General features: G+C 33.6%; 1 protein-coding gene across 1 annotated transcript in view; it reads right to left on the bottom strand.

Moving 5' to 3' along the window:
- The window catches only part of LOC124629587 (dnaJ homolog subfamily C member 10-like), a 55086-nt gene that overhangs the window by 16357 nt on the left and 23093 nt on the right, over nucleotides 1-15636 (bottom strand). The window contains exons 5-11 of the mRNA XM_047163065.1: nucleotides 13440-13563; nucleotides 11381-11495; nucleotides 9935-10158; nucleotides 8529-8697; nucleotides 3584-3684; nucleotides 2608-2763; nucleotides 621-829 (exon numbers count right to left, since the gene is read on the bottom strand). Coding sequence (XP_047019021.1) covers nucleotides 621-829; nucleotides 2608-2763; nucleotides 3584-3684; nucleotides 8529-8697; nucleotides 9935-10158; nucleotides 11381-11495; nucleotides 13440-13563 — 1098 coding nt within the window. The remainder of the gene's footprint in view (nucleotides 1-620; nucleotides 830-2607; nucleotides 2764-3583; nucleotides 3685-8528; nucleotides 8698-9934; nucleotides 10159-11380; nucleotides 11496-13439; nucleotides 13564-15636) is intronic.

Here is a 15636-nt window from a genome sequence, read left to right on the forward strand (position 1 = left end):
ATAGTTGTCAGGCTTGAGGCTGAATTCGTCGATAACTGCTGAAGGATGCCTAGAAATAATTAGGTACAATAAGTAATATTCATCTTGCTGTGCTCTTAAATACATACATACTAGATAATTTAAATATTGCATTCATGTCAAAATCTTTAGGGTTAGTCAAGACGAAAGGTGACGGACGAACAAAAAACGAACTTCAACCCGTAAAGGTGAGGCTAAAAATTAGCAGCTATATTAAAGTTAGCTTAGAAGTATAGAATGCAGTTTAGTAATAAACTTTTTGCTGTGCACAAATGTCAGGGTCAGAAATCATAGCTTTTCGACAAACGAGAATTATCTTATGACCTACATCTACATAGACAGATAAAGGAATACATATTGTACATCTTCAAGTAACTAAGTGACATAGCACATTGAACTGAGGACCATTTTCAGAAATTAACTAATATTAAATAGACAGATGTAGAAGATAATGATGATGAATTAGATACCTTAAATGACAGTCTCACTAATACAATGTTCATTGTACAGTAGAGTAAAGACTGTTGTGACGAGTGTAGTGGTATTAGCGTGTCCGCATGCTTTTGGAGACCTATAAAAAGTAAAAGTAGCAGCATATTCACCTCAAATGGCAGTACGTCATAGTCTCAGGACACATGAGGGGCTGCCGGCCGTTAGAGTAGATGGAGAGCACGAGAGCCTCGAAGGCGTAGCGCAGGAACGACGCGTGCGACACCGCGCGCATCACCGGGTGCATGTGTGCCAGGAGGACCAGGTAGCCCGCGTACACTATCATAGCGCATGTCCAGACTGCACCTAGGAATGTGCCGTTCTGGAAAGAAGAACAAATAGATTAGCATGTTAGCATGGAGAACAGAATGACGAGGGGAGATGCCATAACGGAAATCTTCTAAGACAGTAGCGCGCCAAACTGTATCCGTTCTTATACCTAAGCCTCCTCGGAACCTACCCATTTTTTCTGACCATAAGATGTCTCAAGAAACCCAAAAGGAGCCTCGTTATATCAGTCGTAACTGATTTTGATCTAGTCCAAAGTACCTTTTGTATATTTGACGTGCAATAAGGCACTAGTAGTTCTTTAGTTTATTTTATTTACTTAGAAACTCAGTTTAGAAATGAAATGCCGCCAGAAATCAATGTTAATAGCTGGTATACTTATAACAATTGGGCACTGAATTATTACCTAATCAAAGTAGTAGATTATTTGTTTGTTTAGTACCTATATTATTTGCTATTAAAATTGTTTACCATTAGTTATCTAAATGTCTACTGAAATGAAATATAGACACGTGTAATACATACTTACCTAATTCTCATGATTAAATATTGCTTTGTCATGATAATTTACAAAGCCGAATACCTACTACTTACCTATTTTTTTTACTTAAGTTACTTTTTAGTCTGCGCTTGGTCTAGTAAAGGACATTTGCGTGAATCTTAATCAAGCAACACATTTAACTTTATTTCTAAATTAAATGTAATAATCGTGATATTACTAAAAATATACAAATTAGATCAAACTATTCCTTATAGGTATATACACGTTATGATAAACAGTCTCTTTCTTGATATTTTTGTGCTGATAGGCACGTGTAAACAGAATTGTGAGAATTTATAGTTCACATAAAACGAACCATACGCCACAAAATTGATAACCTGATGATTCAAATGGTTCATTAGGTGTAACCTTATTGCATAAAGTCCATCATTAAAACGCTAATTAGGTAATTTACTGTAATAATGAACTATTTAATAATACATAATATGAAGTAGTAATGTAAAAGCGGATGTCACTTTAAACTAAACAGATTAATTCCTATCTTTATTTAAATGACACAGATTTCTATATTGAATTAATACATTCGTAGGTATTTGAATGCAAGCTATTTTGTTAAACATAAAGATACAATGAATATTCATAATATTTCCTGCTTGATAGGTAGGCTTAATAGTACGCATTCTTCGGCTTAGTGACCTCTCGTGTTAATAAATGATTCGCCGCTAGTTTGAAGTCTATATTGATAACGAAATTCCAGTTTCATTTTGACTTCGGTAAGCAATCATTGAAATAGTGGCTGTTATTATTTTTAGATTGTGATTTGTGATAGGCCTTTGATACGTTAGATGTCTTTTTTTCTCAGAGATAGTCAGCTTTTCAGCTTTGCTGCACTTTGCACTTAGCCAGGAAAAGCCTTGATTAATTAAAAGCAATTCGTTTTATATTCATAGATTACGCACTTGCATAAAAAAAAAACTGAAAAAAGAACAGGTGTAACTCAAGGTTGCATCTTAGGTCAAGCGTTATTTTAACATGTTTGTGACCCCTTACATTTATATTACCTACAACCGACGACAACAACAAACTACAGTTATTTTTTTAAAATTATATAGTTCGGCCAAAGCGCGACATCTCAACATCGGCGACTCGGTACATTAGGATATTTTACGATATTGGGCGTACTGGATACGATACGCACCGTAGCCAGAACTATATCAACGTATCCCAGATCATCAGACTTCTACTCTAAGAATAGTCTTCATAATCAGCCTGCTACTTTCTACTTAAATAGTTAAATAATTGATACTTACAACAGGATTGAAGCAGGTACCGATGACATTGCCCATGGCTTCAGCGAGAAGTGCAACATTGGCGAGAGTGATGACAAACATGAGGAACCGGTAGGATTCCATTGGTTGACCCGATAGGAAGTATGAAGGTACTGAGTACACGAAACTGTAGACCACCTGCAGAAACAAATAGGGAATGATTTTATATATCAATTAGCTGAGGCAATATATTTACATAACTTACATATTACATCTACATACCCACTAATAAGAAAATAAATATTAAAACTATGCGTCAAAACACTCATCCGCATCACTGTCAGCGGGGATCGTGTCCAAAAATTTTCTCAATTTGCATAACTATCTCCAATATATTTTGGTCTTGTTGAATAGAGATTAATATGAGATTTTACAGGTAGCGAATTATGTCGGAGAGATACCTACGTAATAAAAACGAAATGTCGATATGAAAACAAACATCCGAAAATACTTTTGCACGTCACTGGTAGGGCCAGGTACGTTAGTGTTAAAAATATTTTATTGTCATGCGCGCTAAAATGCCTTATTTACATAAATGAAATAATGAAAAACATGTTGAATTGATTTCCAAAAAATAGCAAAATTCTATATTTTATGATATCCCTTTTGTGCACTCTTTGTAATAGCAACGGAAAATTATTTTAGCACTACCTATCTATTTAGCACTTTTTTGTCGAAATGTGTGTCATTGATAGGACATTTTGCAGTCAGATACCATATTTACCTTTATGGCTGCATCTATCTCAACCTTCACATGTATTTATCTCATCATATACGTACTACATACCTGGTGACATTTTCCATTACCGTGCACGTGTTGAGTTAATTCAAGAGCTCGTTATCTGTCGCAATTATGGACCTCTATGATTTAATTACAGTGGTTACCGGTATAGGCTTGCAGGTTACCGATGACGATAGTTAATTATTATCTAATTATAGACTGAAGTACATAGTTTACCTGCAACGGCATGCCGGTGATGAGTAGTGCTGCGTAATACGTCTTCAAATTGTACCAGTTGTTGAAATTCTCCTTTTTCAATATTGACATTTCGGTGGGTACTAGAAAGAAAGAAACATTTTGGTTAGCAACAACAACTTGTTTATTTTGTCATGTCGTTTAAGACTATTTTATTCCGCAGAATTCGTAACCCACCCAAGGGGCACACTGGATATACCTACGCACTGTAGGAAAATAAGAAGTCAGTCCCGGTATTAATTGGTCCGCCCGATTGGGGTCTGCCCTGACGTAAGAGTTGAGGCCATGTTTATGGCCCCTGTAACCTTGTGGAGGTCGTAAGAGCATGCACTTCTTTAAATCCCTAAATAAATAAAATCCGTGAAGCCTATAGAGTAAAAGATAAAAGACCATGGCACCCTTTTTGGGGCAAAAAGTTCGATCTATCACTTATAACTGCAATATTTTTTGTCGATTTCCACCTTTTTTATAACTCGACTTTAAATAAAATATTGGTGCATTCATTTTTGACTTAATCCCTCTTAAATATCTTCAATTAAACTAACAGCAGGACAATTTCAAATTAATCACCATTGGACACGTGGATTCTACGGACGTTTAAATTCAGCCCTTAAGGTCATCAGAATCAAACATCTAAACTTAATATCACACGAATTGTGTCAATAGCAACAACATTCTGATGGACCGTCAGAATCTTGGCCCTGACCGGAATATCTTAGATCGGACGCGAAGCAGACAAACGGAACAGACTAGTGGCATAGACAACATATCTATAGGTCAGTATCATAAATAAAATACACGTAGATTTTATTAAATAATTTGGTTACTTCCATTTAGTTACTCAAACTATAAAGATAATATAGCTACATTAAAGCATATTACATTACCTTACTATTATTATCCATTAAAGTCGTGCAATAATGACCATAATTAGTAATTAATTTAACAGGAAATAACCAGCTAATGATCGTAATTAGTCGATAGTCTTTGTTATACCTACTTTATTAAACCTAGCAAAAAAGAATTCTAGCGCTGGTGATTCGAAAAGATGTCCCTAACGTTGTGGTCATCGATCAAATTAATGTCAGTACCTATAGGTATTTGGTTTTGTAATCACTCGCTTAAATACAACAAAAACAGTTACTAATAAAAAATCTTGTCAACGTCATAAAGTATAGTTATTCACGTCTCCTATTTTACCAGGGAAAAGTCCACACAATAGAGGGATTAATTAACTTGAGGATTATTTTTTTTCCTAAAAAGTTTGCCGCTAAGAAAATTAACAGTCACGTTATCTATCTTCTCAATTTATTGCTGTCAACCGTACAAAATGTTCAAAAAAACAATCACACAATTTATGAGTGAACTTATGTCTTGACTTTAGTTCTGAGAAAAAGGTTTAGCGATGTTTTTTAGGGTTCCGTACCTCGAAAGGAAAAAACGGAACCCTTATAGGATCACTTTGTTGTCCGTCTGTCTATCTGTCTGTCTGTCTGTCTGTCTGTCAAGACCCTTTATCTCAAGAACGCGTGGACGTATCAAGCTGAAATTCACATGAAATACTCAGGTCTATTGTCCCTTTAAGCTGTGAAAATATCAATCTTCTAAACCAAGCCAATCACAAGATACATCCGATTATGTCGATATTTTCAACAAATTTTCGACACTCGCAAAGGAATCAAAACCTACAGGATACTTCCCGTAAACTCAGAGTCTTGAAATTTGGCACGAAGCATTGTCATATAATGCAAATATAGGAAAAATATCGAAAATCTCATTTTTTTAGTTATATAATATAAAAAAAATATTTTAATAAAATGAAACTTACTACCTTATTTCTCACGAACGAATAAAGGTATCAAATTGAAATTTAAATCAAATACCAAGGTTTATTGTCCCTTTAGGCAGTCAAAAAATCAAACTTCTAAGTTAACGCGATCAAAAGATACAGCAGTTTTACCGACACCTTAGACGAATTTCCGTCACACGCTAGGGAATCAAAACCTACAAGGTACTTCCCGTGAACTCAGAATCTTAAAATTCGGCACGAAGCAACGTTATATAGTACAGATAAAGGAAAAATTGCGAAAATGATAAATTTGAAGTTACATAAAATATTAAAATATTATTTTTGCTTACATGACATAAAATATTTTTTTAATAATTATAAACTTACTACCTACCCTTTTTCACATGAACGCGTTGAGATATTAAAGTTTTGAATAAAACGTGAAATTAATATCAAACACTCCTTATCTAATGGCCTCTAAACTGTGAAAAATTTTAAATCATTCAAAGGTCATTGGGCACCTTAGTATGAAAACCATACCCACGGCGGATACGAACGAAATATAGCACAGTATAATGATAAAGGCTCTGATTTACTATGGCATTAGTCGCATCAATGTGAACCATGGGAATCTAGAGAAAATCAGGTGTAAACATCAAATATTTTCCTCATTTCAATGGGGAATTTAAACGACCAAGTTTGACGGATTTGAGAAATCATTTCTTTGTAGTGAAAGAGTATACTCGCCGTTTATTTCCATTGTCATCAGGTCAGGATCTGATGATGGAAATCCTGAGAAATCGAGGGCAACTATCAGAAATTGTAGGCATGCATAGGATTAAAACTTGATTCTCAGATGTATGTCTGGTGATACTATCAAACAGTGAAGGTTAAGAGCTTATCTGATGATGGAGACGTGAGAAAGTCGAGAGAACTCGGTATGTTTTAGTTACGTCGTGTTTGGGCTTATATTATTCGTATTGACGAGAACTTTTCACAAAAGTTAAAAATAAAAACTTTTTACCAAAAAAAAAACAACTTCTCAACAAAACTGTTTATATGCATCGGTCTAGATCTCGGTGGTTAAATAAATATAGATGCATCCTCTAGCTAGACACCGACTTCTAGACCGATGCACCTAACATCTTTTTAATTTCTTTCTTGCTTTTGTTTTCTTGTTGCTTTTTTATATGTTTGAAGTTGGATTTGTTTGTAAAATGCTACAAAATAAAATAATGCCGACTTTATAAAACAAAGAAAGGGACAGAATTACACTTTTGTCAAGGCTCTAGAAACGTAAAGCCAGCAGCCCCGAATCCTACTCTCTAGAAGTAGTTGTTACAATTCGAAAGCTACAAGTCGTCCGGCGGTTTCGAAAAAACCTGAAACTGGGGCTCTTTAGGTGATTAATCCCTCAAAAATAAAAGATCCCATTCCTGCAATGGCTGCTTTAACCCAAGTTAGTAGTGAATTCTCATCACCTAAAATAAAATAAGCTCCAACACAAGGTTACGTTATAAATTGTAAAGGAGTTCCCATAACTATATCTGATCTTAGCTGTCGATCCCCCAATGGCAGTCAAACCTATCTTTGTGGAAAGTCTTCGCCAATACGAATAAAATATCCCCAAACACGTGGTAGTTGCAACATACCGTTCGGAAGTTCCCTTGACTCTCTGTAGTCTCAATAATCAAATCAGCTCCAAACCTTCACTGTTTACCAGTACCCTCAAAAATACACTCACATGTCTGGTTATGACTCGATGCGTGCCTACAATATTCAAGAGTTGCCCTCGATTTCTCAGGGTTTTCAGATCCTCATCAGATCCTGGTCATCCGGATTGGCACCTTCCTTCTTTATGAAATGTCTTTAACAATAAAAACTAGCATTGCAACCTGTACAATCCTCTGAAACTTTTATATTTTTCAAACGATCCTGGACATTCGTCTCCATGGAATTTTAATAAAATATTTATATTCAAAGAAACGTCATACCATTCTCCACGATTTAAAATTACTTTGATTCATGTCCGCCACTTTTTACAAAGCGGGTCAGATATGCCCCATGACCTTTAAGACACGTAAGACAGTTATTTTCAATCAGATTTCTGAATGATGACTATAAAATGATGTATATAAATAACTTCAATAAAATAACTTTTACAAGGTACTGGCCTACTATTTTAGTTATATTATAAAATAAAAAATATTAACTATTTTGACTCTCACGAAATTACCATAACTATGATTGTTCTAAACTGAACGGTTGGCGCGAAACTCACTTTTTATCTGTACAGCATTTGTACGGAACCCTCGGTGCGCGAGTCCGACTCGCACTTGGCCGGTTTATTTATCGTTTATGTACCTAGTCACGTGTTTCATGCCTTTTATATTATTATTTTGAGAGAGAGAGAGACATTTTTTTCAAATCAGGTCTAAAATCAGTCAAAGCGCTCAGCTGTTTTCCCAGATAACTAATGAATGATATCGTAAGAGTCGTGGGATGGGGCCAATCTTTTATACATTTGTCTTCTTTATAGTGTAATGTCTAAGTAGGAAATAGCTTAGTTCACTAGCTCGACCCTGACATATGTGCTAATGTTGCCATAAAAATAATTACCTGCATAATAAGCTTTTTAATGGCTTCAACATTATTTGTATTTAGATCAAACCAGATTTTTTAATGTGCTTCGCATATGTCGACTTTATTAATGAAATATTCCAGTTTTTGTTTAGTATTTTTTTGCATCCACTTAATAAGAGGATGACAATAGACATGATAAAAAGCTGAGAAAAAACTTGCATGGATAAAAAGCTGAGATAGTTGACGACTAGCTACTGTTTAATTAAAGTTTTTATTGGACCGAAAATTAATGAAAATAATATAGGAAACCAGCTTTTTGGAAAAAAATATAGTACCTAATCTCTTTGGGAAATAATAATTGAAGACAAAAATGTTTGTAAAGAGTCAGATGAATGATCCATAAAATTCAGTACCTTTTATAATAAAAAAAATATCAAAAAAATATTTATAATCCTGTCTTGAGTACTTAATTAATGTTAAAAAAGATAGCAAACTCGCAAAATGGAAGCCATATTTCAAAGACTTAGAAGACGATTATTGAAAGTTTCCACTTACTTTTAAGTACAGCAGGCATAAGCGACGTATAACAGAGGTACACAGTACTGACGAGTAGGAAGCTGAGGTTGCTTAAAGTCTTGGAAGCGTCACTACCAGCTCTCTCGTATAGTAGGCCCAGGAGCACGCCGATCACCATGTGCATTAACAGCTTCAGGTGGGATACTGTCTATTTTGGACAAGGCTTATTGTTAGAAAAAAAATAAGTAATATAAACCACATAACATCTTCTAACTTTCTAAGTATATCTTGGATACCAATGGCTAATAAAAAGATTAAGGAAAACATCTTGAGGAAACTTGGACTATAAAGTCTGAAATCACCAACCCGCATTGAGCAAGCGTGGTGATTAATGCTCAATCCTTCTCCGAGCGAGAGGAGGCCTGTGCCCAACAGTGGGATAAAAAGGCTGTAAAGTAACGTAGTAATATAAACACCTAACATCTTCCAAATGATAGCTTTAATTTTAAACTTTGGGGTTCGGAGTCCGGGCACTACAGATAGGTATCAGGAAAAATTTCAAATTGTTTGTTATTGTTTTAATAATATTATAATAATAAACTTTGTTTACTTCCGAAGGTTGACTACGAATATCAATAAAGCTACAATTATCGGGAAACTAGTTTGACCAAAGCCAACGTGACAGAATCTTACTGGCTTCATGATTTCCTACACGTCGTCTTCGCGTGAACATAAAAATAAATACATTAATTAAATGCTGGAGTTTGTACTTAAAGCTCGTGTATTGTCTAGATAACATGATAATAGACAGTAAAGAATAATTACACTTGTTTTTTTATAAGTTACTCTAATGATTATTGGTCCAATAAATTGAAATACGTTTAAAATAGTCTGTTTAATAGGGCGGAAATGTCTGCCGAATTAAATTTCCTGTAATAACTTGAAGGAATTTTGAAGACTGGCATTGACAATTTATTTTCAGGTAGCAAATTACCTAATTAAGGACTATGGCACACGGTCATTATTTTGATAATTTAAGGATAGGAAGTCAGAAGTGTAAGGTAAGGAACACACAAGGAATAAGATTTTACACAATCGGCTAAGTATTTTCCACCATGAACATTTTAAGATCCGTATAATTTAATGTACCTACCAGTAAAACTAATATGGGTATATCTTTAATAGGTTTACCTAGAATTATTAAACTACTGTTTGAGTAATCTATTAGCACTTAACCAATCCGTCAACACTAAGACTATAAACATCAAGTAAATAAAAGGACCAGGTCATTAGGTACACTTAACACCCTTTTGTATTGCACTTACGACATTACTCCAAAGGAAAAAGGGTCTGTTAAAATGGTCATAGGTCGCATAGAATAAATAGATAACCATTTTAGTTTGAGAAGTGGGTTATGGGCACAAGGACCAATAGGAAGAACTTACCCAATCTCTATATTGCTGTACTATACATCTTTTGAATAGTTTGCCGAATTTGTATAGCTCATGTGGTGGGTTAATGATGATGGACGTTTTGCCCAAAGATAGAACTTCGCTCTTGATATCAGGGACTGCTAGAAGTGCTGGCTTATCCAAACATTCGTTGTTCGAACATTTCTCTGCTAGGAACTCATTGAATTTTCCGTATTCGCCCGTCGCTATTTCTAAAACTGTTAAAATAATTTTCATTAGTCAAGTAGCTGTAATAAATGCGTATGCTATTAATATTTATTCGATTTTTTATAGAGATAACGTAATTCGACAAATAATTGCCAGTTATCTTTAAGATTTTATTAATAAAATATGTAATTTTAGTTCGTTCATGCAACGACAGCGTGGTTTAACAATTTTGTGCACAAGCACAACCAGTCCAACTCGTTAGAAGTGTATGTATGATCTTAATTGGATGATTTGCATACTTATGAACTGATGTGGTTTCTAGACAGCTACGTGAGATCTTGTCAGTGCAGGTAGGTAATTATCTAGAGTTTTTGTCTTAGTTAATATACCTATACATTTTTTAAAGATACCTACTAGATAAATTAGACGATTAACGTGATTCAAAATTAAGGAAAAAAGTTGAATGAATGGTTTTAGAATTTGAGATGGTAATTTAATGCAACAAAGCATGTTTAATGATTAGGTATAAAGATTTAGTGATGCTACTCAAGTTGCAGATAAGTTATGTGAAGCAAGTCTTGCATATTTTAATATGGGATCAAGAGCGGACTCGCGAATTTATGCAAAATACCTCTATGAATTGACAAAAAGGAAATTACTGTCGTGGGATGGTAATAAATTATTGTAAGGATATTTATGGTTAAAACATTGTTCGCTTACGAATAGGATAGGGAACACTATCACCTAAACAAGAGAATATAATACACAAGTTTTAAAGCTTGTTTTTAATTAATTTGAATATGGTGATTCACGTGAATTTTATTTTTTCAGTCTGCTTTTATGGGCATTTTATTGTTTGCTGAATTATTAAATAATTTAAACATACAACTTTTTGAAAAACCTCGGCTTCACGGGTCGTTAAAATCTTTGCAAAACATTTTACTTTCAAATTTTTTGAAGGTTACATATAAAAAAAGTGATAAAAGTACCTAGGCTGTTTACAAAAATCTGGCTTAAATGTCAAGGGATCAGGTTAACAAGACTAGATGCAGCTGGAGATTGTTTAAGTGGGAAAACTGGCATCTGATTAATGCAACCAGATTAAGAGACTTAAAGAATGCTGATATGAGAACCTACTCACGACAGCTTGTTTACTTGACTTTCAAGTTTCAAAGACTTGAAGGACCAGTTAAAACTTAGTATGGGGATACGAGGACTAGTTATAACTAAGTGTAGGGATAAAAGGACCAATTTTAAGTGAGTGTTACTTACTATAGTCAGCTGGATTGTGGTACTTAGGACACTGGAGCCCTACGGATGCTAGGTAGGGCACCGTGTTTTCACTCGAGCCGTGGTAAATGCACATACCTTCTGCGAGCATATAAACCTGTGTTGGGGAAAAAAAATGTTAGAGAAGGCATTTTCATGTTTTATTATGAACAGTAGTTTTCCTTCGCCTCTTGTAAAATCTAACTAATTTATTATTCATGTGATATAATGTCGCTACAGATATTCTATTGTATAAATACGATTAGTGATGCTTATAAAACTATGAATAACTTATATTCCCACAATTTATTGAGACAACTTAATAAGCAAGATATAATCTCATGGGTATGGTACTAATCGTATTTAATTATAAGCAGCAGTTAGTTATTAGTTCTTGTTTTATAATTTCATATCTTTTACATGTAAAGTTAAATTTATTTCTTCCGTATGGACAATTTTTTTTTAACAATATTTTAGCAAAAGCTACAGGGGTTGTGCCAAGGTTAAGCCTACTGGCTACTGATCTAAGATAAGTCATTAATTTGCACACAAATTGATCTACTTTATTAAGTTAATTATGTATGATTGAGCTCGAACTTAATTCAAGGCTTTCAGCTAACGATTATGAAAGTACACGTGCTTTAAATAAAGGGCAACATTTTTGAACATACATATTAGATATTGTCCTTCTAAATACTGATTTTTAATAAAGAAAAAGACTGGCTCTTTACGCAGGTTCCCACTCTAACCGACTGGGAACTCTGAGTACATTTAAGTATAAACATTTTTTTCTTTTTAGAATCTTGCGAACTCTTAATGGATTCTTGTACTATTTTCAACTAGGAAAGGTCATCTAGGTATTATTGGTAGGTATGTACTGCAGAACGATAATCGTCGTGCAAATTGAATAGTTTATCGATAGCCTTAACATAATGTTACTAGCCTTGTGCATATTACATACATATCCACAACCATTTACGTAAACAGTTACCTTCTATTGATAACTGAGAAAAAACTTAACGTTGTGTCGTGTGACGGTAAATTAAATGACATAGGAAATACGGACGAAGGACACTCAGTAACTTTTTGTTCGATTCCTGGGTACCTACCACACAGTTTTTATTTTCAATTATTAACCAAAATCGTTAAAGTTGTTGCCGGAATCAGGCTTTACAATTTTAAGACTGCAATATACAATTTTCTTTGAAATGACTTTTCTGTACTTGATAATAACAAACTGAAATTGAATGCCAGCATACTTATGTATAGAAAAATATCTTATCACTTTAAAAACCAGATTATGCACAGAGCAATCAGTGTGAGTTTTAAATGCATAAAACGCGGGTCGTTGACTCCGGAGCTCGCAGGCAATGCACTCTTTATTTTTAAGTTTTATCTGTTTCCCGAAAAAGGAGGTGGTTGTATGTTCAACTGCATAGACTAGAGATCTAGAGGACAACTGCTATATTTTTTTTTAAAGTAAGCAGACGATTTGATAATAATGTCATTGATTTTTCAAACACTAGTCAACATAATTTAATTGTTTTTAGTTTTTCAAGGCTTTACAAGAGTTATCAAGTTCGACATCAATCGTTTGAGATTTTTTCCGTGAGGTCAATGACGTACCGGCACAGTGTGTCATACTCATATTATTTCCGCGTAGCTGTATGATTAAGATCTCTATGTAAAGATGGCTCCATAAACAGTGTATAACTACTGTTTACATAGAACTTCATATACGTACTTAGTCACGCTTAATTAAAAGAATATCTTGCTACTTTATTTGATTAGGTAGGTACGGTAATAAAGTGTTCGTGGCCGATATTTTTCGTAAACATTGGACTGAACTGTTAAAAGCATACTAAAAAAACCAACGGCAGTTTATTTGCTGACACTGTTTGAGTTATGGTGACACCTTTTTTCTTATATTATTTTTTCCATGTATTTGCTAAGGCAGGTTTTAGGAGATCCTTCCAAGAAATTGCTTAGAGAATGAATTAAGGAAAAACATATAATTCGGAAAAATAAGTACTGATCGTAAGGTTTCTAAAAAGTTTCTTACCTGGTCAAACATTGAATAGATAGAGGCAGGGGGCTGATGAATAGTGCACACTATTGTCCGTCCGTTGCGAGCCAAATTCTTCAACATTTCCATGCACTGAGCTGATGTTCTGCTGTCCAGGCCACTGCATAGAAAAAAATATCGTAATAAAATATTTTGCATGGCAAGATTATGGGTTGTTTTTTAATCATCTTCTATTTTCACAAAATGATAGTTTTAAAATAAATCATAACTGAATGTTTTAAATTAAGGTTTTTCCAACGTAGATCAGGGCTCCATCAGAAACAGGCACAATTACAAGTTTAATTATGACGTTTAATAAATGCCATACGTTATTATTGCAATTCAATAATTGACACATTTATTTGCATTTAATGATAAATAATTATTCACACCATACCTAGATAATATGTTTGACACTAAAGGACAGTGATTCATGCTTATTCCATTAAAAAATTGTAAGACGGTGCGTGGAAATTGTTCTAGCTTGGCGTTTAGCTGCTTGGAATTTGCCGACGACAAGATACAAAATTAATTGGTTAAAATCTTGTGTTTCATCGATTTATTGTAAAGTAATATCGAGAAATAATTTACCTATCAACACAATTAGTACGGATATGTGCATGAGAAGGAGGTTTGTGTTTTACTTTGAGGGGAAGAACTTGCTTTAGGTACGTAGGTATGATTGCTTGATATATCAACATAGTAGGTACCTATGTAGTTTTCCGGGACGTTTATCGCAATTAATAATAAATTATTGTTTTTATTAGATACTGCATGTTAATTGCACTTCATTAACTAATGACCACATATTATTATGCAACAAAATCTTTTCTCCGATTAAGTTATTGATACAGTTTACTTACATATGTCATCATCATCATAATATCACAATCTTTTAAGGGTATGCAGATTCATACCTATTTAAAAACCTTGATATTAACATAACTACCTACTTGTTATTATTTTATTAAACATTCTGTTACATTATTCATTTTTGATAACAACACAGGAAAGATACTGTTTTTTAATTTAATTACGCATTTTTATTTATGTTGAGTAAATAAATAAACTGTTTAGTTTTTGGGTCTTCTGTAACTAATAATGTATGTTGTATATCGGATGTTGTATCTAGGGTACTTAAAGAAATCTATATGTACTTGTATCTATATGTCTATATGTTTTCCATGTTTAGGTGTAAAATGAATGAATTTTGGAATTTCCAATTGAATCTGACATTACTGACTTACTGTATAGTCAGTAAAAATGACTAGTTAAGTTACAAAGGTAGTGCACAAAGTTCGTTGAACGAACACAACATGGTGAAAAAATATGGTCATTGTTATAACGGACGTCATTAAACTTAGAGATTATCCCAGGTCAACATAACAATTAGTTTTTCGACAATTTTTCAGTGACGTTTATGACGTATTTATTTATCGACATGTCATTTAAAATGGGTTTTTGTTTGTATTTAAAATGTTGTAAATGTCAAACTTATCGAAAATCATCTGTTCCAGGTGATTTTTTATTTAATTTTGAAGTTTAAGAAAAAAATAAACGTGCGTCTTTAAATATTTGGAACAATGACAAACGTGACATCATGATGGGTTTTCCGGATTTCTTAGGTTAAAGAATAAATCAATAATTATGCATATTTACATACATTTCATAAATATTATATTCAGACAATAATAATGAAGGTAGGTATATTGCTAGACCTGACACAAATTGAGTCTCTAAGCAGACACTGAGAAAACCACAACGAAAAAAATTCTCAACATTTATGTACCTACTTATTTGTAAATGGGAAAATACATTTATAGGTACTCCAATTAACATCAAAAAACATTTGAAAAGTGTATATAGGTATATCTTAAATTCAGTGTACCTAAAATTGACAATATTTGTATTATCGTGTCATTAAAATTAGGTAAGGTTGTTTTCAAATGATTTCTTTATATAGTGGTGAAGGTTATCAGATGATATATTGCAATGTAGGTACATATTTTTATAATAGGTAATTCGTACATAAGACTGTGTTATGTAAATAATTATTTTAAATCTCTTTTATTCATAACTAGCTTCTGCCAGCGACTTCGTCCGCGTTAGAGTCGGACTTTGTGCAAAGAGAGGAAGAAATAATAAACACCAGCCCCTCCAATTATCTAAATCTATGCGTACTTACTGCTTCTTT

Source organism: Helicoverpa zea, chromosome 4, assembly GCF_022581195.2.
Source record: "Helicoverpa zea isolate HzStark_Cry1AcR chromosome 4, ilHelZeax1.1, whole genome shotgun sequence".
Taxonomy (NCBI): domain Eukaryota; kingdom Metazoa; phylum Arthropoda; class Insecta; order Lepidoptera; family Noctuidae; genus Helicoverpa; species Helicoverpa zea.